This window comes from Pavona decussata, unplaced genomic scaffold (genome assembly GCF_977016875.1).
Source record: "Pavona decussata unplaced genomic scaffold, jaPavDecu1.1 SCAFFOLD_95, whole genome shotgun sequence".
Lineage (NCBI taxonomy): Eukaryota > Metazoa > Cnidaria > Anthozoa > Scleractinia > Agariciidae > Pavona > Pavona decussata.
In genome coordinates, this window is record NW_028145512.1 from 3,120,001 (window position 1) to 3,143,123 (window position 23,123).

Here is a 23,123-nt window from a genome sequence, read left to right on the forward strand (position 1 = left end):
TTCTGAAACTGTAATGGCCGATCATGTCAGTATGGGTGTTCCACTGCCAGTTTGCTTGGTTCACTACCTGTCTAGCATGGAAAATCCACAAAATGTTAACTTTTGTACTGAAATATATTTTATTTGTTTGTTTATTTGTTATTTATTTAAACAAAGATTTGAACAGAAAATTGTATTAGCACTACACATTATTTTACCCGGCCGAATTTGAAAGTAAGTGAAGGTGAAAGTGAAGTCATTGGTGTCTGAAGAAGTTGGAAAAGTTTTTTTCCCTTCAATTCATAATGATTTACTGGTGATTTATTTTAAAATACCCAAGCTTATGGTAGTGTTTTCCAAGTTTTCGCTCATTGCTGACATTACTGAGGTCAATGAGTTCATCAGCATTTACTAACTTTCGAAAACACTGAGTATTTTAAAAAGTTGTCTTATTAGTTTATGACTTTTATCAGCTTTATTTTGAAATCAACGCGATATTCCGTTGCGCATGTATTCACCGATAACCTGCACAGTGCACTGGTAAACACAGTATCAAGAAAACAAATTAACTGACTGGGTACCAGTTGTCTGTACTTTTATCAACATCTATTTCGCCTCAACACTGTGAGTAATGTAATGTCGGGCCTCCATTCCCTCACTGCAAGAGAGCCAGAGAGCAATGCTGCACCAGACAAAACAAAACAAAACAAAAAAAAAAACAGAATTAGATCAGAAAATCGGTTCTCGTGGTACTATTACACCCAAGAACAACGGCTTACTGAGGCTGATCATTTAATTGTTCCTTCATGAATAATCATCATTTCTTTCAGCACCTTGCATGTCTCAGGAGAAAACGCGGCCGTGGACCATGTTTTCTGCGTTCGCGCCTTCGCTTTTATGTTAACGGATTTTTACTGGATGGCAGCGGCCTTCTAATTGTGCACGTGGCTCGATCAACAATACAATTTTGAACTGATGAAAAGTCATTACGATATTCAATACCGACTGAGTTTTCTGGTTCGACAAAGACAATGTGTTAGCCACAGACTTATGAGACAAGCCGCTTCAGCTGAAAATGCTCTTGTCAATGCAATTGCGTCGATTGCCATGTCGTTTAAAAGTCTAGTAGCTTCTAGTGTAATTATTTCCCTGGTAGATGAGTTCGAGAATCATGATTGAGTCGGTGCAACGAAGAGTGACAGGTCAGTTATTTAAGATTCTATATTTACGGATAAATGTTTATGAGGCGAAAGAGCTATGAAATACCTGAATCACTTCTTAAATTTGGTAAAGAGAAAGATAAAATCAAGAAGCTGAAGTAAGGGTTTTCAAACATTGTAACTGACAGCTATCAAACGGTAATCCGTCACAATTACACCTCTACAAAAGAGAGGTGTTTTTCATTTGCTAATCTGTTCTTCAATTTAAACGAACCCTTTCAAGATAAACGAACACTGACTGGCTGTTGCTAAAGGATCGCTCGAACGATCGATCACGACGCCTTCTTCAGCTCTAAATTACAAGTTATCTTTTGGCGTACGTGAACACCAGACAACTGGTTTTAACATGCATTGTTTTTATTTAAACCCAAGCCCCGAGGCGATCGTCGACCTTTTCATCTATTCAGTCAACAGCAAGTCAGCTTGTCAATGGGGCGATACTAATTCATCTGCACGCCATTGATTAAATTCTTTTAAATTGTCTCATGGCCTTATATAATTCAACCAAGAATTTGACAGCAACAATAGATAATTATATTTCTAAAGACACTACTACTTGCTGAGCTATTTTTGAACAAGTTTCATCGTCAAAACGCGAAACTCAATCAGTTTTGAAACCGTAAGCAATTGTTAATGTCAACTAAGTAAAGTGAAGATAGCAAGATCAACGACAAGATAACTGAGTGGGGTGGGTCAACTTTTTGTTCTTTCGTTTTAGACGTATCAGTGTTAATGTCTGTATGTTAGCTTTTATTGACTCACATTAATGATTATAGAGTCGTGGGTGCTCTTTGAGCACTCGTTTTTTTCGGCCGTTCTGGTCCCTTTCTAGTTTAACCTCAAATACAATAAAATCTGCAATTTTACAGAGACAAACAGTGGTGCCGGATCACTTGTAGACCTGGATCAACTGGCTCACTTAGTCAGGGCCCTGCAGGGGCCCTGTCAACATGCACTCAATATGATTCATGATAAAAAAACTGATAAGCGTCTAATTTCTCCTTAAATATCAATGAGGCAGATTTCCAGGGACGAGAGGCATCTATACCAATAAGTGGAAAAGGGAAAAGCATTTTTTTGGAAAATTAGTGTAAACTTTCTTCTGCATGATAAATAACCATCCAAATCAGCAGCTATGGCTGATCATGCCATGGCTATCTACTCACCAGTTCTATACCGTGTAGCAAGAAAATTTTGCGGGAGTTTTATTTTGCGGATTGGCGAGTTTTTGTAGTTTGCGGGAACAAATATTTGCGGTTCGAGATGACTAAAATTTTTGCTGGGAACTTATTTTTGCGATGCTCCGTTCAAGCAGCAGTCATTTAAGTGGAAGAAACCTTAATATTTTTAACTTTTTTTGTACGGTATGTTGAGTCACAGTTCACTCTACTTACATATTAGAGACATATCACTGTAATACCTTACTGCGTAAAGGAACTGAGCAACAACAAAACAAAAAGCCTACCTGGCCTACTATGTACAACCGAACACTACATTATTTTATAAGAAAGCAGTATGAATGTTTGAATTACCGTAGCTGAAACGTTTCTAGGCATACAGAGGGGCTCTCGAGTGAAAGATGTAGCACGTATACAACTTTGAGACCTAACTGGGAGCGGCCTGCTAAAATGCAAAACTTTGCCCTACTGTAACGCAATGAGGCAGACTCGGCCGATGGTAATATAAATAACACTCTTGTTCAGTTGAAGTTTTAAGATTTGAAACAACTTCTGTGCAGGCCGCTGCAGAAGCGCCACTAGATCATGGTTGGTCGAATGTAAATCGCCCCAGTGGCGCAGATCTATTAAAAGTGGAGTTTTTAATTTGACTGAAGGGAGTTAATTTTTGCGGCGTTTTATTTTACCGGTGTTTATTTCTGCGGGAACTAATTTTTGCGGATCGAGGTCAATCCGCAAAATCCGCAAAAATTAGAACCCGCAATATTTTCATGCTACACGGTAGGTGGATTGCATTGGTGGTAATAACAAAAGAAAATTTGCTCACCTTGTTTGCATAAAAATGCTTCATTTTCATTCTTGACCTGCAAGACACGGGATTTGAATGGTTCAAATCGCTGGGTACTTCCAACAGCCTTTTCTCAAAACCTCTTGGAGCTTTGATATTAAGCCAGTTAGGTGCTAGGGAGCCCGATACTGTTGGTATCAAACGTCCGGCTCCATGCAACTTTGCACTCAGTTCCTTTGTTTTACCACTCAGCTTTAGAATCTCATTCTCTCTGTGTTTGGGTTTCGAAAGAAATACCCGACAGTTTCCCGCAACTAAACGAGCGCATATATTTCTGTCTTTGGCACTTATACTACTGTAGGGAGGATATGAAAAAAAAAGCCGTTGCTCCCCCCCCCCCCCCCCCTGTTACACTTAATAAATAAACGGCGTAAACTGAATGAATAAAAAAAGTATACATGGCGCATGTCAGTGAAAAGCCAGGTAAATAAATATCAAACACTTGATGGTTCAGTTCTGGATGCTAAATCCTCTCGGAGACGACTCATTTAAAAAAAGAAACTGCAAATGTGGAGCATAGAAGGAATTTGTTCAAATGAGTAGCAGTCGTGCTCGAAACAAAAAAGAAGTCTTTATATGAAACGGCATGCAGCCTCAAACTGACCTGTGCAGCTGCATATCACGTGACCTGTTTACTAATTGTGTGTTGCCGGTAAAAAACACCCCACACGTGACCATTAGCTTTCTGTTGGCCGAGCGACAACCACCCCCTACCCGTCCTTCACTTTGTTTATATTGAAATAATCACCGTTTTTCAATTTTGTTTTGATGACAAGTGTCTGGTCCAGCAAGGCGATGTACACGTTTTATTTTAAGTCGGGAATCGTTCTGACGCAGGAAAAGGTTTGAATTTTTTTGAATCTTGGTGCTTCAGCAGTCCATACCTGATACAAACATTTTGGATATTACGGGTTTGAGCTGTTTATGTCAACACATCAATTTGGGAGGAACTATTTTGGAGTGTTCCTTTCAATTCTGAGTAACGCGTCACTCTTTATACAATGGATTACTGTCTCATTCACGAAAGCCTTTTCTCTTCCCATCACGGCAGGTATATGCGCCCGATTCCACACAAAACAATGCAGTAGAACCCTCTACCGATTCTACAATTTCTCCTGTCAAATTAGTTGGATAATATTTCTTTCGTAGGTTGTTTTAGTTTTCCGTGGATTTTGCACTATCCAAGAAAAAGGTCAGAGAGCAGGCTTCTAAGTGCCTTTTTCCCGTCAAATAAATTATTCACTGTTTATTTTACTAATGGAAAGCGCGCTGGGTTTCTGTCAAAACAGCGTACGAGCAAAGCACGCTACGAGGAAGGATCCGAATATCGTAGGATTCTGGCGCTTGACTAACATTGTTTTGTATCCAAAGCAAAGAAAAGTAAGTTTACGCGAATGTTTAATTGTATATAGTGATGCACCGTACCCGTCCAGATTAACTAGAATTCGGCGAATGAATGCATAAGAAACAAATCCTCTTACTTATTCAATGAAGTACTATTGTTGCACGCGATTAGAGTTGCGTTGAAACTAAGCTATTCGCATGCTAACTTATAATCCTTGCGATAGCCGGCGTTGTCAGGAACAGGCTTTAAAATTATATCCGCTCCAAATGGTTAGAAAGAAGTGTGGCCAATTTTATCAATCCACGTTAATATTAAAAAGGCCCACCATTTTTAACGATTTATTTTGATCCGCTTGTTTGAAGCGATAATAACGTTTGAATTATACTATTCAGTTGTGAAGGCTGTGGTATTCCGTGAATTGTTTTCTATCCGTTGTCCATGAGTGGCTATCCCACAGTTCTCAAAGCCTCAACCCGCTAAACCCTGTTTAGCTAAATCTCGGGGTTAAGCCTGGTTCACTTGTAAGCGAGTCACATTTTTGTTTCTGTTATTATAGTAATGGATTCAGTCATGAATAGACAGTTGTTTTGCTGTTTCACCCTTACTTTCAGCTGCTAACTAACAATCCTGGTGTGTGTAAAGTCCCTTCATTTCAGTGTTGAAGATGACATGTTACGGTACAACGTCACTTGAATTTCGTGCAATATTTGCGGCCTCCCGCGTGGGCCATGATATAAAACCCTGAGTACTCCGCTTAATTCTTTAGCTCCCAAGAACAATTTTTGACGGCACTACAGCCAATAAAAATCTAGTCTTAAAAATGAGTGTATGGGAAGAATTGTTAGTTTTATCAGTATAGCCCAATTTGTCTGACATTGTTAGAACAGTAATGAACTGGGCCTAGGAACAGAGGTTGGAATGGGAACTTGCAGAAACATGTTCTATTTTTAAATTAATGTCCTTAGAATTCCACGTTCTTCTCGTAAAACCCTACAAGACTAGCATTTTGAAAATCGTTCTAGTGTTTGAGTCTTTGAATGAGACCCGGACACTGAACTGAAATGAAACTATTGACGATTGATGAAACTATGTTTGTCTTTTACATCAAGTTTTGCCCTGGAACTTGTTGGGATGTAAAGACTTCCCTGTTTGGTTGAACAGTGAAATGTAGATTTTGAAGAGGCTCGTAAGGCGGTTTTTTCATTGTTATTAGTGTTTTTGAAGTTACAAAAAATCGTTTCTGATCATATAGGCAAACTATATACATCTTTGTAGTTCTGTTGTTTGGCAATATTTTAAGACTAGTTCTGACGTCATAGCGGTTACCGTGGCAACAGGGCAGCTCCAAAAAAAGGACCTTTAAATATCAGTGTTTACAAATTATTTCAAAAACTAAGTCGGTGACCTACCGTCTTTATTGTTTTGTTGGAAAGCCCCCTAAAATTTTTATCTTCTCTGGAAATATGAAAAAAAGTTAGCCAGCACATTTTGTGTTACATCAAAAAAGGCATTTTTTCATCTTCAGAAAGTTCTGCTGGACAACTTTCTCCCTAAAGGTTTCCATTTGAATTGGGATACTGAATGTTGCATGCATGCAAAAAATCAAAATAAGTCACCGCACAAAATTTCGAGATAAAAACAAATGCGTCCTGCATCTTTTATTTCCGGTTCGCACGATTTTATGCTGCATTTCCCATTTGCCCGGTTGTTCAAAGAGTGGATAACTTTATCCAGTGGATAAATCACTATCCAGAGGATAAAATGTATTATATTGGTTGGAGTACATTTTATCCGCTGGATAACGTCATTCAGTGTACTGAAATCGCTTTTCAGCGGATAAAATGAATGTACTCCAACTAATACATTTTATCCTGTGGATAGTGACTTGACCACTGGATAAAGTTATCCACTCTTTGAACAACCGGTGTTCTACGCGTGCGCGCGCGACTTTTGATAGACATTTGATTCACTCGGCTGACGTGACGCGTGCATCTCAGCTATGGCGTGAGTGGGTTACGCACTCGCGCACGCGGATAAAAACCTTTTCGAGCCTCCTTAAATACCGGTTGCAGTCAACAGCATACTCGGAAATCAGCTTCCGCGCGTTTCAAAAAAAAAAAAAGAAAAAAGAAAAAGAAAAGAAAGATGGAACATTGCTTCGAATTATGGTCCGCCAATCCTCGTTCCCATGGCTTTTCTCTTTTCCCGACGTTGATGGTCCGCTTCATTGGTCATGGCGGTACCATAAAGTCTGGGAATCTGACAAATGGATTGTGCAGGCGCTAAATTATACAACACAAGACTTGTGACGGCATCTTCTAAAATAATTTATTTGTCTTTGAACAAAGAAGTACCGCAATCAGGTGCTATTGCTATGGCAGGACCAGAGGTAAATTCGTGTTTGTTGCAGTCATTTAAAGTGCTCAGTATAGGTATGAAAAGAAGCGGTGTTCCGTTGTGATCCACAAGTCGAATCACATGAAATGGTGAATATTAACTGGCAATTTACTCAGCCAGCGTTAAAAATCCCAAATTAAGTCCTGAAATGTTATGATAACTTCGAAATTGTCTGTGCAAAATAAAAAAAAAGCTAGTCTGAAAGAAATTTAGTTTAAAAACCGAAGAAGTAAACGAGAAAGATAAAAGAAAACATGTCGAACAGTTTTAGTTGTTATTAGTGGTGAAGTCAAGTCATTCCTGATGTCCTCAGTTCATCCCTGGACTTTTATTAAATTTATCCTGTATTTCATTTACTCCTCGCATGATTTGCCAATGTTTCTGATGAGATCACTTCAGGTGTTTCGCAGCGTGTGGTTGACTTTAATCGCTCTGCATTTATCACGATAAACTGGGAGATAAGACAGTCCAAAATAACAGAATACTAAGAATCAGTTTAACGTTGAAATCTATACTGCATGCCAACAGAGCAAGCTAATCCATGCCAGCTGGTCAGATCTAATATCTTTAATTTCATTCTTCTCTATAGATGTTTCAGTGAGACACAATCGGTTTTGGCGAAATGTTTTGAAATTTTAAGATTCGTAAAAATGCCTTTTAGTCCCCCTACCGTGCCGTCACCTGCTTTTTTTAAAATGTGAATTCCGAAGATTTTCATTGTTTTTTTTTTATTATTATTTTAATATGCCCTTTATAAAACTGGGTGTAGTTCTAAAATAACGCTTGCGAAATGTAGGATGCAGTTGACGTATCTTTTGTTTTTTGTTCCTCATTCGAGGTTTCAAAGAAAAACGGAAAGTAAGTTTTTTTGGTTCGTGTTTTTATGCGTTTTTCAAAAGGTTTTTTGATTGCTCTGAATTTTTAATCTCGGAAACGTCTTGTCGGCATTTATTCTTTAGTCGATGACAGATGAATAACAAAGGCTCGATATTCTATTGCTATTCCAGCTTCCAGAAAAACAAAGCGGCAAATGTGTGTACAGATACACAGTTTAACGATGAGAAGGTTGAAGGCAGCCTTATCCTATTAGCCGAAAGAAAATAATTTTTTGTGGGCTTTATTTCGTTGTAATTAATCACTGGTTTGAACCACCCTATCGTAAACAAGTTTCGAAGTGAACTGAACACAAACAATTACATGATTACTAGCACATATTTTTCACATCTCGTTACTTAGGTGGGCCGAACCCTTGTTTTGAAATAGTGATGAAAATATCGAAGAAATCTTCAACTGTACCGCGATGATAATCGCGATGTTTATCTCGGCGCGGTGCCTCAGACGGAGTGATTTGTCCTTTATGGACATTTGCAATTAAGTTAATTAATTCGTGCCCCGTTTCAGCTGCTGGTGATTGGCTGTCGAGTGTGTAAGTATTTTCTAATTCAAATCAAATATTTGTGTATACCCGAACACAGATTCTAGCGGATTGGGTTTCAGTCAACAATCGCTCATTTTACATTTTGACGCATTACTCGATCGCCTGGTGGAAAATTGCATAGACGCTAATCCGTGCGATCGACACTTTCCTTATCGATCGCCTCTTTATGTAATTCACTTTCGCCACATCAGCCGGCATTCAGGATCTGATCTGACCTCCAGACGAGTATCTGCGATATCGAGAAGGTTGTGGCTTGAGTAGCTGTATGAGGCTTCCGCAGGATCTGTGAAATTTAAGCCTCTCAATATGTGGCCTCCAATGCACGACAATGCCTTTCATGTCAGTTTCCATTCGCTGCGATGCTTCCATTTTATTCCAAGCTTCTCGTTTGTTTAGACATCGCATCTGACAAGTCAAGGACTGAATAGTTAAGGAAAGCAAAACAGATTGGTAAAGGGCGCCTTTTGACTCGAGCTGGGAACTGTTTGCAAACAATAGGTTATCTTTATGCTGTAATCGGTCACTTGACAGACAGTAATTGTCCAAGTGATTGGCGTGTCCATCGCCTTGAGCGAAATGTATTCGGCTTGGCTGGTTAGCGAAATCCTTGGAGACAAGACCTTTTCTTTCATTTCCAATAACTAAACAGAGAAGAAGGAGTTTTTTTCTGGCGACCGTGTAAGTATTGATGTTATTTGCCTTGTTCGAATTTCCGTCCTATAGGCGGTATTGTCGGAACGTCTCTAACACCGATTGAAATCCGCAGAAGCTCGAATTTGTCTGAGTGTAATATGGTGCGTAACCATAACGCGCCTTAGAGATGACTTAGAATTGTTAGCTGGTGCTTGGCGCTGCAGGTGAAAGCGTGTTCCCACTGGGCCCGAGTGCTTAGCATGTCCCTTATTCGACTCGGAATTTCAACAGGACATTTTTCATATGTATATGAGAAAGCTTTCTTCATAAGTGGCAGAGTCATGTGAAATGATTGATGACCATGCTACTATGGACGTCACAGCTTACACTAACACTAACTATAACAAACTCCCTCGTTCTTCTCTTTATTTTTTTGAATCCAAAACGATATCAGTGGCTATGTAGTTCCGCAAATTATTTTTGTTCGCATTCCGTGTCGGTTTCTGAACATCATGGAGGTTTGATTCACCGGCAATCTGTGACCTATTAGTTAATGTTGAAAGCTCGGGTTAAGATGATTTATTGCTTTAGCCTCCGTGCTATCATAGGATTACACCTAACATAGTTGTTTATTACGTTTGCATTTTGTCATTTTACTTAATGCCAAACATACCACTTGGCGAACAAGCCGATCACAAGCCATTTGCGAGGGAATACGGCTTTCCTATAGAAATAAATATGAAGTCTAGTCTCGTCCACCAAGATTCTTCGTTGACGAAAAATAGGATTATCGGTAATTTCACTGGCGTTATGGGAATGACGTATACATTTGAGTCTTAACTAGCAAAGCGGTTTTGGATTTCTCCTATCTAGAATGTTTATACCCGACATCAAAATATGTGCTGTAGCGCAAAGCTCACCCCTGGCAAGCTGGCGTGGGCAGCCACTGAAAAGGGGTTGAAACTCAACTTCTCCTCCGTTGGTGAATGCCCACAAGAAATTTAAACTAGAGTAGTTAAGCACCAGTTGTAGTTAAGAAAAAAAAAAGATGGAGCTAGCAGTTTTTATTGTTGTAAGATATCGTCCGACCTTGGAAGACCAAATGCAAATCTAGCCCTGTGGTGCACGGCGTAGCAGAGTCAGATCCATTTCTGTCTAAGCCCCCTTCTGTTGAAAAGGTAACTGTTGAATACCGCTTGCTGTATAAGTGGCTAGCTACGTGCAAGGTCAGTGTACAGGCAATCGATATCTCTATTCACATCTGAATATAACTTTAAACAGCTCTTGTTTCCTTGTTTTTTTTTTTCAACAGAGCCGCTTAAACTAAGAAGGGCCGCTGAGAGTAGAGCTCTGTGTTTGATCACGAACGGAAAACCGATTCGTTGAAGAATGCTGCTTATCTCTGGGACTCTCTCCTTGGAAATTGTTGTATTTCTCTTTGCGGTAGTTCAGTGTAAAGGTATGTTTTGTTTGGTCGTAGTGCTTCAATCCTATAAGCTGAGAAGCGCCTACTTCAAACAAATGCGTGCTTTCTCTTCAGCTGTTTATTATAAACAAACTTACTTCAATTCACCTTAAATTTCGACTTGTTACTTATTGATATTTTTGTCCTCTAAAAATAAAGGAACACTGAGCGAAGAGCTAAGAGGTAGACCATTAAGGGCCAAACAAACCCTGAAAGGATTAATGGTGCGTTTCATTCAAACCTCGGCTTTTGTCTAACATTTTGACCCTGGATATTTGAAAAACCAAACAAGAAATCGGAAACACGTGTCTGAAACTGTCCTTTCAAAACACGAAAGCACGGAACTCAAAATGGCGAGATAACATGGTTTAAACTATGTCTAATGTTAGGCTCCAACAAAATGTCGTTAAAGACAAAAATCGTGATTTTATGAAGTCACAACTATGTAACAAAGCTCGGTACTTGCGGATTTGTTTGTTTAATATTGCCCTGTTCTTGAAGGACTTGAAGCATTTAAGAAGGCTGATTAGACCGTTCTATTCACTAACAGGGCGATAAGACAATGGTATACTGTATAATGTCACCACTTGACGTTGTAACTCGTCTCTGAAAAAGAAAGAGTGTAAAATGGAAAACAGGAAAGTTGAGTGAAGGTGAATAAGAAAGCTTGCGTATGACTTCTTGCAATCTAATTATCACCTTGGGCGTCGAGGTTGATTGCTAATTGTTTTAGAATTCATTTGGTACCACTATGTGGGCGTTAAGGGCAAATTGAGGCCATTGTTACAGTTTAATAGCTTCTTGTGGACCGCTTTAATGTCACGACTGTACTAAACAATCCTCTAACTCGCAATCGCAACTGCCGTCATTATTTTGTCGTTTTATCTCGTGTAACCACTTTTTGGTGAGCATAAACAGAAAAACAACAACAAAACAAAGAAACAAGCAAACAAGATAAACCTTCTTATTAAATTAGCGATTTCCACCCAAACCTACCGAACTTTGTATTTTGTGTCAGGAATGTATTTTCACCTCCTGGCTAGCTCTTATGAATGCTTCATCTCTTTGTTTATAATTTTTTAAGAGAATCATAACCGACTCTTTTGTAGCTAAAACAATTCATTTGGTTACCATGACGTGGAGAGCAATTCAAAGTATTCCATTTTTGAATGGAATTTTCCTTTTTTCTACCCAGAAAGTGTCTTTTTCAGAGTTTAATAAATATCAATACACTTCTATAAGTTATAACAACCTCGTGAACAGGAACATCGAGTAACTGTTTAATATTCCGCTACATCTGTTTTCAAACTATTCTTTGTTTTAACCCTTGCTGGGTGTCGGTAAGCAACAACGCCACATAATCTTTTTACAAATGTTCTCCGACTTTCCATCTTTTGTTGGTCATTCAAAGTAATGGACAAGAGGCAGTTTAGTTTATTAATTATCAACTTAACAGGATAATTTCACCGTTGTTTTAGATCAGAAGGTCTGCAAATCTGCCAGATAAACTCTGATTAAACGCTAACCTTGCAAATTCGATAATACGGTTCAAGTTATACTCCTTTTCCTTCACACCTTGAATTGAATTCTCATTAGCTCTGATTGAACTTCATTGGTGAGGAGCCAATTGATTTTCAATAGTATGTTCTATTTGGACTTGTTTTTCGGCATGGCCTGGGGACACTGTTGAGTCAGTAACATTAGATGATCAATGGTAAGTTGACGATAAAGCTTGCTAAGTATGGGCAGAACTTTATTTTTATTTCAAATATTGTTAAGAATGAGCCGCCAACATTTCTAGAATACAAAATTATCCTTGTCAGTCAAAACAACAAGATGAAAGTGATTACGTTTATTTGCGATCAATATGTTGTTGGTGAAAGCAAGCGGTAAATTGAGACCCCCTACTTTGTGTGTGGCCCAAAGGTCACTGCCTTATGGAACACAAATATTCCTGATTTAGTAAATATCACGTGCTACTTATAACTGAGCTCGTCGAATTTTTTCTTTAAGAAATCAAGTCAATTTATAAGCTGGAAAAGGAAATAGTTTACCAATGTTATCTGCACAAGTACAGGGGTAAAATTTAACAGAACCTATGGAAGACTAATTTTAGTAATTTATAAGTTGAAAATGTAATTATGTATGGGTCATAAGATAAAAAGGCTGGTGACAAATTTTGACAATCGAACATCAAATCGGAAGCATGAAACCTTTATAGACTCAATACATTTCTTTATAGCTGTTACATTGGGAGTAATTCGCACCTCGTCCCAGTCTCCTTTTGCACTCGCCCCAACTCTCTATGGCCTATACTAATGAACACAAACAGTGTGATATCCCGTGTCCATTAGGAGCTAGAGGATGTAAAATTCACTGAGACAACATTTTATATTCACCAAATGTTCATACTTTTGTAGGCAACACTCAACCAGAGTCATTCCATTTGTTTATAACTTAGGTCCTCCGTCTATAATGGGAACAGTAAAGCCACAGTACACAGTTATAGAAGGACAAACGGTAAAGTTATGGTGCAACGTCTCTGGAACAAAGAATTCCCTGGAGAGCAGGACACTCACAGCCTGGCGAAAATTGCCTGAAGGTCATTATATCACTGACAAATTTGCCAGGTTTAAGATGCGGATTGGAAGATATCTTAGAATCAAGAAGGTGGAACTGGCAGACAAAGGAACGTACGTTTGTATAGCGGAAAACCCGTACGGAAAAATAACGCGGGAAATAAGACTTGTGGTTCAAGGTATGCGAAGGGAGATTAACTACAATATCTCTGTAGATGACAAAGTCCTTAAAGGGGCATTTTACGGGGATTTTGATAGGTTTTGGTCGAACTCAGATAGCACAAATTTTGACAAAGTACCCTTGCTCAAATATGGAATTAATCATGTGCTTTCCCGAAGGAGAAACAAACGATAATCAGTTTTCAGCCACGTCTCCAATACACAATCCGAGTACGGTAGTTATCGGTTCGATTCCCGTCGAGGATTCAGATTTTGTCCCAAGTTTGAGACATGGTAAATTCAAATCTTTCTAGTTTCTTGACCAACTTTCTTTCTTTATTATGATGTGGGAGAGAACAATGTATCATATAGTTTGATAGTAACGCCCCCTATAAGCAGCGCCCCTCCGAAGTAGTGACAAAATTTGTATTTACGTTCTCTCGTTTGTCACTGTTCAAATGGCTCACCAAGCGAAACAAAACGGTAGAGCCTGATCGCTGGTTACCGACATATCTTAAGAGTATGAATTCAGGTTCTCGGTGTTTTTGCAGTTTAAAACGGCATGCAACAAGATTTATCCGATCCCCCTAAGCCGATGAGTTAGTATCTTTACTCATTTGTTTGAAATCATGTCACTGTTACTTCATCTTTTTTCCTAGCGTCGAACAGTCACATTACAACAGCGATGGTGGACGCAGATTCTGAAAATTCATCAACAGGTAATTACTACACTGTCTTCTGTTTGTCAGACCCGCAACAACTCTTTTGTTATCGCTTTCAGTGGAAACAACGAAACTGTGAGGAAAAACAGTAATGTCAAACTGGTGCCAATGAAAGAAAAATGGTGCATGTAAAAGAAAAACCAAGAAACATACAGAGAAATCAGGTTAATCTTATCCTTTAAGTGAAGTATCTCACACGTGCATGCATTATGATTAATTAAAATTTTTTCATAAGGTTCGTTTTGCACTTCAGTTGTTCTTTCAAGTGATTCCACACATTCCCTAAGTTTGACTTTGGTTCCCACATACTGATAGGCCCCTCAAAAGACAATAGCGAAATAACACTAAACGGACAGTCGATACATAGTTTCACTCAATTTACATAGTTTATAAAAACAGGATCATTTTATCAATCGCGGTTGCGGCCAAAAGAGCTTGGGCTCATACCTCAAGTAATGTACAGTAGAACCTCTTTATTACGGACACCAAGGGGACAGAAATACGTATCCGCATTATAGAGGTGTCCGTTTAGAAACTGAGTAGGCTGTATATGGATTTCGGTCTCTCAGGGACCAAGTGAACTGTCCGTAATAAAGAGGTGTCCGTAAGGAGGGGTTCCACTGTATGTTTAAAGTATTCAATGAATAATGTTGCTTTTGAACCTGAAAAAAGTTACTGCCATCTACTTCATGGTGGAGCGACGAGAAGACCATGGATACTTTGTTTCGTACAATTTATTTCCTCTTTCTTTCCGTCCACAACGACGCGAAATATGCAGTGCAACAGACAGCAAACAACTTGACCATCCGATGTCACCAGGCCATGTGGATAGACGTGTTTGCGTGTCACAAAACGGATGAACACGTTTACAATACTCTTTTGTATTGTTAAGCGTATGTAGCGCACACATAAATCACAATTTCGTCTATCATGTCTTACGCTACCTTGTTAACCTCGACCAGGTGAAAAATGAGCCAGTTTATACTGATTTAGACACCTCATGAAATGTGATTTATTTACCGAGATATTTCCTCGTTTAAATTACCCTTAGTTATTGCCATCATTCCTGATATATCAAGTGCTGAATGATTTGTCTCCTTCTTAGCAGCTATAGGCTTCACGGCAAGAGAGCCAACTGCTACAAGAACGAACAAACTACCAACACCAAAAGGTAGTCTAAGGTCTTCAAAAATGCCATTAATAGGTTTGTTGTCTGATTCCATTCGTTGTTCTCGTACACTGCTTCTATTTGTTGCCATTAATTCTTGGTGTTATTTGCCGTTTTTCAATGATTTTTATCTTCATAATCATGTTCCTCATCCCCACTGTTGTCCTCTTCTGTTGCTTCATTGTCGATGTCATCACACAAAGTCTTCAACATTACAACCCTCAAATCCCATTTCCTCATCCTCTGTATTTAACGGGTTGCTTTGTTTTATTGCAAAGAAGGGAAGCGTGGAAAATTTCCCGAATTTTTCCTGTTTATTTTTTTTCAAAACAGCACCACAGCAAGAACTGCTCAATAGCTTTTCTCGGACTTAACTTTCAACCTCAGTGTAATCCGTTTCATTGTTTGACTGTCGCCTGCGTGGCAGTCAACCCTTACCGTCGCCGGCTCTTAAGGTGGCCGAATACAGTTTTTAAGTGTACAGGTGTTAGAAGACGTTATTTGGAAACTATGTATTTCTGGACGCTCATAATTGGTATGGTGTAAGACTAACTAAGAAAGAATGTATTTTCGTACGTCTTGTTGAGCTAAGTACCGTTTCCATGGCAACGCAGCGAACTATTAAAAGTCCATAAATAGTAGGTTTCCTTTATTTTTAGAAAATGTACTCATTAGATTTTTTCCATTTTTTGTAACCAGGAAAACTCACAAAACACTGACACGGTTGCACTATTTTCATGTAATTTTAACAGAGAGATCTCCTGTAAATATTGATTTTGCATTTTAATGTTTTTTGAAGATACCCTCCGTTAGATTTAGGTTTCTCTTTGTAGGCGACTTACGCTTTTAGGGAACTATTTTCATGCCAAATTTCACGAAATTCTAATGAGCAGTTCCTGAGAAAACAGTTCATTTCCACGAAAACAACCAGTCGCAATTTATTGGTCAAATGCGCATGCGTGGCTTTAATTGGGTTCCATGGCAAAGATGAAAAGCATGCACAAGGTCTTGGGGAATTACTTTTTTGCTCGGAAAGAAAAGAAAAAGAGTCCAGAAACGAGAAACTTAGTTATTTAGGATCAAAACTTAACTTTATTATCCATTTCATGTGAAATTGAGGGATCACTTCATCGACCACCGTATTTGCGTACCACAACCCTAGCGCGCGCTTAATAGCATCACTAACAGAATCTGTAAAGCGCGCGCAAACTGTTTTCGGCCACCTTAAAGAAAACTTTCGCCAGCTTCTTTCAGCAGCTCGTTTCTCATAAAAATGAACATAAAACTCACGATTGTAACAGAAATGATTATAAAATAGGGATATGGCAACACATTCTACCAACGTATACAAAGTGGGGGCTGTGTAGGAACCTAATGCTTGAAATTACTATTAAATGGTAAAGAGAATATAGACAAACAAATCTTTTTCGGGAACAAAACGACTAACGGGACTTTAAAAACTAGGAACAGTTTGAACCGTTTTCATTTTACATGACTAACTCCACACATTTAACGAGTATGAATGTACTATTTCACAGATGGTCATCCACCAATATTTCGAAATCCCTTCAATCGTTCCTCTGAATACACTCAAGGTTCGCCGATCAAACTCAAATGCCATGCGTATGGAGAGCCTCCACTTAACGTCACGTGGTTGAAGAACGGCAAGAGACTCGGCAAAGCTGATCGAAGGCACCTGAAATCCAAAGGTTGGGTTTTAAATTTCCGCGAGTTGTCTCCTAGTGACGCTGGATTTTACACTTGTACAGCGACAAATGCATTTGGTATCGTTGTGAAAACGTTTGATATCAAAGTTGTTGGTGAGTTATTGTACATGAGTCCAACCTATCGCGCCATACTAAGCCCTTCGAACTTTCACCTAACCTCGCCTGCTTTGAAAAATGCTGCTTCTTTCCCGTCTTTTAAAATCACAGGAAAAAAAGCTTTTGAATCATAATTTAATTAGCTTTAATTATACGCTGAGTTTCAGATGGAGTTATATTCCACCCATTGAACGTAAAACTCGCCGGGAGCCTCTTCCATGCCTGGTTCTCCTGATGGTGTAGTGTTATCACACCCAACTACACGGGGATACTCGGGTTCAAATCCAGCCACTCAGGCCGAATTTTCTTTCAAACATTTATTCAGTAAATCAGTAATTTAGTTTCTATGAATGGTTTATGTTTCTGACGCTATAAACACATTGGTTTTTTTATTTGTTGTTGTTAAATGCGCCCATAAGTAACGATAATAATTATAAAACCTTCCCAGAATCTTTTACACCTGAAAAATCACAAATGTTAAATTGTTAATTTGAAGCCAAGGAGGATGCCACACAACATGGGAATAATACTTGCCATAAAATATCACTCATATCATATTGAGGGTGATGACGTCATCAGTCACGTGACCTCACCCAACACGCCTTCAAGCTCATTGCGAAAACTGACATCTATCAATTCGAAAACAATCAATGTAGTCAGAAAGAGATTGGTGTGAAGTATATAGAAATTGGCCAAACGGTCTTGCATCTTGAAATCTAAAGGGGTTATGCACAAAGACAAAAACTGGAAATCTGGGGGACTAGGTCGGGTGGCATGTCTGTGAGTTTAAGGCGCATTGCAACATAAATCTGCATATGTGTAGACGTTTATTTCAAGCATCTTTCACAACGTTGTTACCATGGTGACATCGTCGGTCACATAAACAGGAAGCTCAGAATTTTTCGAGGCTTTTGTGAAACTATGTTAAACCTAATGAAAGAGAGACTGGTAAGTCGCAGGTTGTAGATATTTTAGTAAAAGCATTTAAAAGGGGCATGATTATTTTTTCCATTTAAAGATTAGCAGGATTTCTACTCATGCAAATCTAAAAAAGCAAACTAGTAGGTGAGGTTTGAATGTGTGCTCTTGCTAATGACATTGACGGTTTCCTTCCATTCTGACTCCTTCATAGCTAGAATACATGTAATTTTTCCATTTTTGTTAGCCTGGAAACGAGCGAGGAAAGTTGATTACGAGAGCCTGGAGAGAGGCTTATATTTTGGCGTCTTTTTTCGCAGCTGCCATGCATTCTTTCTTTGTTCGTTTATTTGTTTTTTTTTTTTTGTTTATTTATATTTCTATCTTTAGATCGACGAGTAGGCAGACCGGAACATGAGCCCCCCATTTTAGAGAATGATTTGAAGAACGAAACGGCAAAACTAGGAGAGGACGCCACGTTTGTATGCTCAGCCATCAGCAGAGGATATCCTAAGTTTCACTTTCTGAAATGGAAATCATCCAGAAACGTTTCAAATGGCTCGGATCCTTTCGATTTTGTTGACTTTAAGAAATTAAAGTTCAGAGAAATTCGTGAGGTATCCAAACCGCACGCGGGCAGGCGTCAAGTTTACACTCACCGGCTTATCATCCACAATGTAACACTAGCAGATGAGGCCAAGTACACATGCGTAGTGGGGAATTCCGCTGGTTGGGTATCCAAGCACGCATTTCTTACTGTTCGAGGTGAAGGTAATTTGAGTTTACTATCGATTGTTACAGTCTAACCAGTACTTTCGAATACCTTGACAATATGTATCAACAGACTAAGTACAAACTCTGCCTTTATAATGCCTCCATACTATGAAAAGAGACGAGCTCCGCTGAAATAAATAGAATCATTGTAAAAGATGCGATAAATTGATTGTTATGAATATGAATATGTGAAAACATATATTTGAACTGCGGGTGGAAGATTAAATAGAAGAAACCACCGGCAGTTCAAATGTATGTTTTATATATTTATCCTCCACTGGTGCATTACGAACTCATAATATGACCAGCTCCCAGTTGCCTTGATAGCTCAGTTGGTAAAGCACTGCACCGGCGTCGCAAAGGTCATGTTTTCGAATTCCGTTCAAGCCTGAATTTTTTTCAGGGTTTCTTTTCGCAACTGCTTAAGTTGGGCGTCAATAAACTGCGAGGGTTTTTCTTTATTAAATACGTTAATTTTTTGTTTCGTGAAGTTTGAAACAAATTTTGATTTTCTCGTAGACGACGATGACGATGAATCGGACGGTGGCACAGAGGAGCATTCTACAACCACAAAGGCGCCAAAAAACCTAAAGGCACAACCAGATAAAGAAATACTCGTGGAAGAGGTTCCTTTGGCGGCTCTCGTTGGTGTTCCAATAGCCGTTGTTATACTTTTAATAGGAACTATTGTTTGGTGCTATTTTATGACAAGAAAACATCAACTTCGGCACCAATGGCGTAGTAAACAAAAAGGAGAATCCTTCCCTCACCAGGAAAAGAACAGCTTATCCCAACAGCTGTATTTACAGAGAAAAGGCGAAACCAGGAATGTTAGTTTCAACGTCTATGTTGACTGTCCGCATGACAGGGTTCAGTCACCTACCACTGGACGATTATCACAGATGTACGAAAAGTGTGTTCCGCCATTAGACGGGTTAATTGTCCTCAAAGAACCTCCGAGGACTCATTCAAATAGAACAAACCATCGCAAACAGCATGAAAGAGAGGGGTTTCAATTCAGTGAATCCAATGGATCCGAAATGAAATGTTCGGGTGTTTAAATGCCTCCTAAGGCTGCAATATGTATGTAGGTAATATAATAGACACCAGTGAAGGTAGAAAAAACGTCGCACCATAGAAACACCTCGTTTAATTTCAAACATCGGTCACGTGTTCGCAAGTGCGAGTGAAGTTATCCGGATGTCTGAGAATTTCTTGTCATATTACGATGAAAAATTGATAAAGCACGGAGGAAAGGAACTCTTATGAACTCTTTAAGAGTAGGATCGGTTTATGGTCCCACTTTTATGCTTTAGACCCCTCCACCCCCACCCCCACCCACACGCTGTGAATATGTGAATACTGTGAATACTGACTTGAAAAGTCAGTGATAAAGAGTTCTTAAAGAACTCGTGGGTTTTAAAATTTACAGCCTTTTTCTATAACTCCAGTATCCAATCTTGCTGAAACTTTCGACCGTGGTAACTGCTTCAATAAAAAAAAAATCACAGCCAGTATTAGGAAAATGTTAACTGAAAGTTACCCTATAGCATGAAATTTTTGCGCGAGTTTGTTTGCACAACTGATTAAATTTTAGCGATTTAGAAAGATTTGATTCTTTCAACACCACTTAACCGGTCATTTTCTCAGAATGTAGAACATGTTAGAAAAATAACATTAAAGGACAACCTTCGACTGCTACCAATCCCTTTCTTGATAATAGCTAGTGAGCTAATCGTGCGCCAAGAAGCAAAACAAGCTCGATGAAACTGGAGCGTAGAGGTAAAAGAGGTATCTCCAGATGGGACAGTCTCTCGTGCCAGTAAACTCGCTTCAGTCTTGCTTCTTCGCTTACTTGCGTGATAATTGCGAACGAAATGGGCTGATGGCAGTCTTGAAAACGGTGACACAAGTGGTGTGAAAAGAGATGCTTTTAATATTTGTTTTTCTATAGATTAGTTTGCATAGTCTTGAATTTGTGGTATTCTTGCTGATAAATTTCTCGTGATTCGTGAAAAAAATTGCATAAATTTCCTGCCATACCATGTGAGGTGGTCTTCAAACAAAGTCTGTAAAAAAGTGTTTCATTCATATGACGATTGAATGCCATTCATCTGACAAAACCTAGTTTTGCATCAGATCAGTTAGAATTGGTTTTGACTTCAGGCCGTTGTTTATTTTGTTGATAAGGTGTAGAATTCTGACAGTGAAAACTGCTGAGAAGGAGTCTTGGCAATTTTTTTTTTTTTCACAATGATTTGTTGTAGTCAGGTCACAAAGTGCGTTTCAGACTTGTTACGTTGTGGTAAATTCGCATCCCGCTACTGACCATAGCCTGGTCATTGCTCGGATAAGCTGTTAATCTCTGTCACTTGTAGAGTGATTTTGTAATACCGGAAGGATATCTTCTTTTTTTTAGATAGTCGCCATATTCAAAGGACCGTCATATTCGGGAATTTCTAAGATTTTAAAACTCTTGACCGACTTTCAGAATTCTATGGCAGTCAAATTGTTTTCATCTTTGCCCTCGATTAGATTACTATTAGCGGAGCTCCGCGCGCCGAGCCCCATTGATAAGAGATTTTGGTATACCCATGAAAGCGAAAAAATTTTGGTTCTGTCGTCAATGTCCGACCGTCCGTCGTACGTCCGCCCCTCTATGTAAGCCATTGTGAAATAAAACACTGAAACCCTGTGCTGCAAACCAGGCTTTTTTCGGCGGAAAAATGCATGCATGTCCAACTGCGCTAACGGCCACGTTTGTTTGGTGGGAAATTGCATCGCCAACTGAGTTTGAGAAAAAAAAAATTGAAGGCGACGTGTACGACAAAACACAAAGTCAATTTATGAATAAGTCTACAAACATGGAAAGCAAAGAAAGGGAGATAGAAAGAGATCGAGAAAACAGGCGACGAAGAAGCTAAGTTCGACATAAAAGAGAACAACTGAGAGCGCTAGCAAAACATGAGTGACGAACAAAGAGAGAAAGAACAGGAAACGGCGCCGGAAAAAAAACCCGTGTTGCAGCACAGGGTTTGAGTGTCTCATTTCACATTGGCTTACATAGATGAGCATATGTGCTGGATGGAACCTGGGTTGTTTTTCGGCGGGAAAATGCATGGCCAACTGGGCTGCTGGCTGCGTTTGTTTGGCGGGAAGTCGCATCGCCAACTGCGTTTGAGAAAAAACAAAACAACAAATAATTTTGAAGTCGACAAGATACAAAGTCAATTTATGTGACCAACAGCAGGAGAAAGAGCAAGGCAACTAGCGAATCGACTGGCACGTCATCAGAATCTTGAAGTGAAATCATTTTAGTCCGATCCGGCGCGAGGTAACGTTGGATTTTTCCTCTTAAAGTGAAACGTTTTGCTCATTTAACGTTGTAAAACGAACGGAAAAATCAGCAATGGAATAAAGGGACTGATAATTCTCAGAAGAGGCGAGTATATTCGTGCAATTTTGTTGACAAAACTTTGCTAGTTCTATTCTCTATCGCTACGCTCAGCCGAATAGAAATCATTTCTAATGTATTGGAATGAGTAATGAACACAACAGTAGTGGAGGGAGCCGCCAGTAATTATCGTTTATTACAATAGTACAATGCGAAGATACAAGCAAAGACAAAACACAGTCCATATAAAATATACAATAACAAAACAAAATATAAATGCTGAACAGTACAATAACAAAAAGTGCAACTTTCGAAGTAGGATATAGAAAAAATGTCTAGACAAGGCTAGAACTTTACTCTAAATGATAACTAGTAACAACTATATACGGAAAAAATTAGCCTCGAGAAAAACTGGTCGGCGTCAAGTGGTGTGATATGCGCAAGGAGTGGTTTATAAAGGCGCATGAAACCCCTAATGGGAATAGAAACAATACAACCAAATTAACAACCAAAAGAAATACATTTTGCTGTATTGCGAGATATTGCTTTCTTGCAGTTTTGACACGGCGTGTAACTTAAGCTGAAGCTATTCTTAAATATAAGCTTACTGCTAACTCCAGAGCAGTCTTTTAAGCTCATTATTTCGGTCCATGTTGATTATTTCCCTTGGAGTTTTATTTTCTGATCTCGTCCAATTTTGCCGTCAAACAGCGGGAGAAAGAGGAAGGCGGATCGCCGCGGGAGAAACAAATCGACTCTTTTAGCAGCCAGTTAGAGGCGGTACTTCTTAAACAGCGGCCGAATCTTGAAGAGAAATTATTTTACTCTGATCAGTCCTGCGCGATAAAATGAAATTAAGTGAAACTTAAGGTTGTAAACGAACGAAAAAATGAGCAATCGAATAAAAAGGACTGGTTATTCTCCAAAGAGGCGAGTATGTTCATGTGATTTTGTTGGCAAAGCTTTGCTGTTTTTGCAGGATATTTTTTTCTTGTAGTGTTGACACTGCAACTTTTTTAACTTCAAAGCAGCCTTTTGAGCTCATTTTTCGGTCCATGCTCGTTATTTCGGTACATGCTTCTGC

At 39.0% G+C, this 23,123-nt stretch overlaps 2 protein-coding genes and 1 pseudogene across 8 annotated transcripts in view; all 3 read left to right on the forward strand.

Annotated features, from left to right (window-relative positions):
* LOC146473172 (ADP-ribosylhydrolase ARH3-like) overlaps positions 1-134 on the forward strand; it is a 20,547-nt gene extending 20,413 nt beyond the window's left edge. Inside the window, exon 3 of the mRNA XM_085118847.1 lies at positions 1-134. This exon is cut by the window's left edge and continues 1,734 nt beyond it. The gene's annotated coding sequence lies outside the window, so the exon portion shown is untranslated.
* LOC146473152 (uncharacterized) overlaps positions 1-23,123 on the forward strand; it is a 489,085-nt pseudogene that overhangs the window by 273,593 nt on the left and 192,369 nt on the right.
* On the forward strand, positions 4,485-22,092 carry LOC146473173 (fibroblast growth factor receptor-like 1). 7 transcript variants are annotated; one of them, XM_085118838.1, is made up of 8 exons: positions 4,485-4,604; positions 10,350-10,496; positions 12,964-13,260; positions 13,900-13,959; positions 15,068-15,166; positions 16,669-16,950; positions 18,262-18,642; positions 19,165-22,092. In XM_085118838.1, the coding sequence occupies exons 2-8, from the start codon at positions 10,427-10,429 to the stop codon at positions 19,704-19,706; spliced, it is 1,731 nt and encodes a 576-aa protein (XP_084974964.1). In that variant the 5' UTR covers positions 4,485-4,604; positions 10,350-10,426; the 3' UTR covers positions 19,707-22,092. The 7 variants fall into 7 exon arrangements, with proteins under 7 accessions (XP_084974964.1, XP_084974968.1, XP_084974969.1 ...); XM_085118842.1 differs by lacking the exon at positions 4,485-4,604 and adding an exon at positions 8,467-9,082 and having other exon boundaries at positions 18,262-18,636; XM_085118843.1 differs by lacking the exon at positions 4,485-4,604 and adding an exon at positions 8,468-9,082 and having other exon boundaries at positions 15,068-15,133.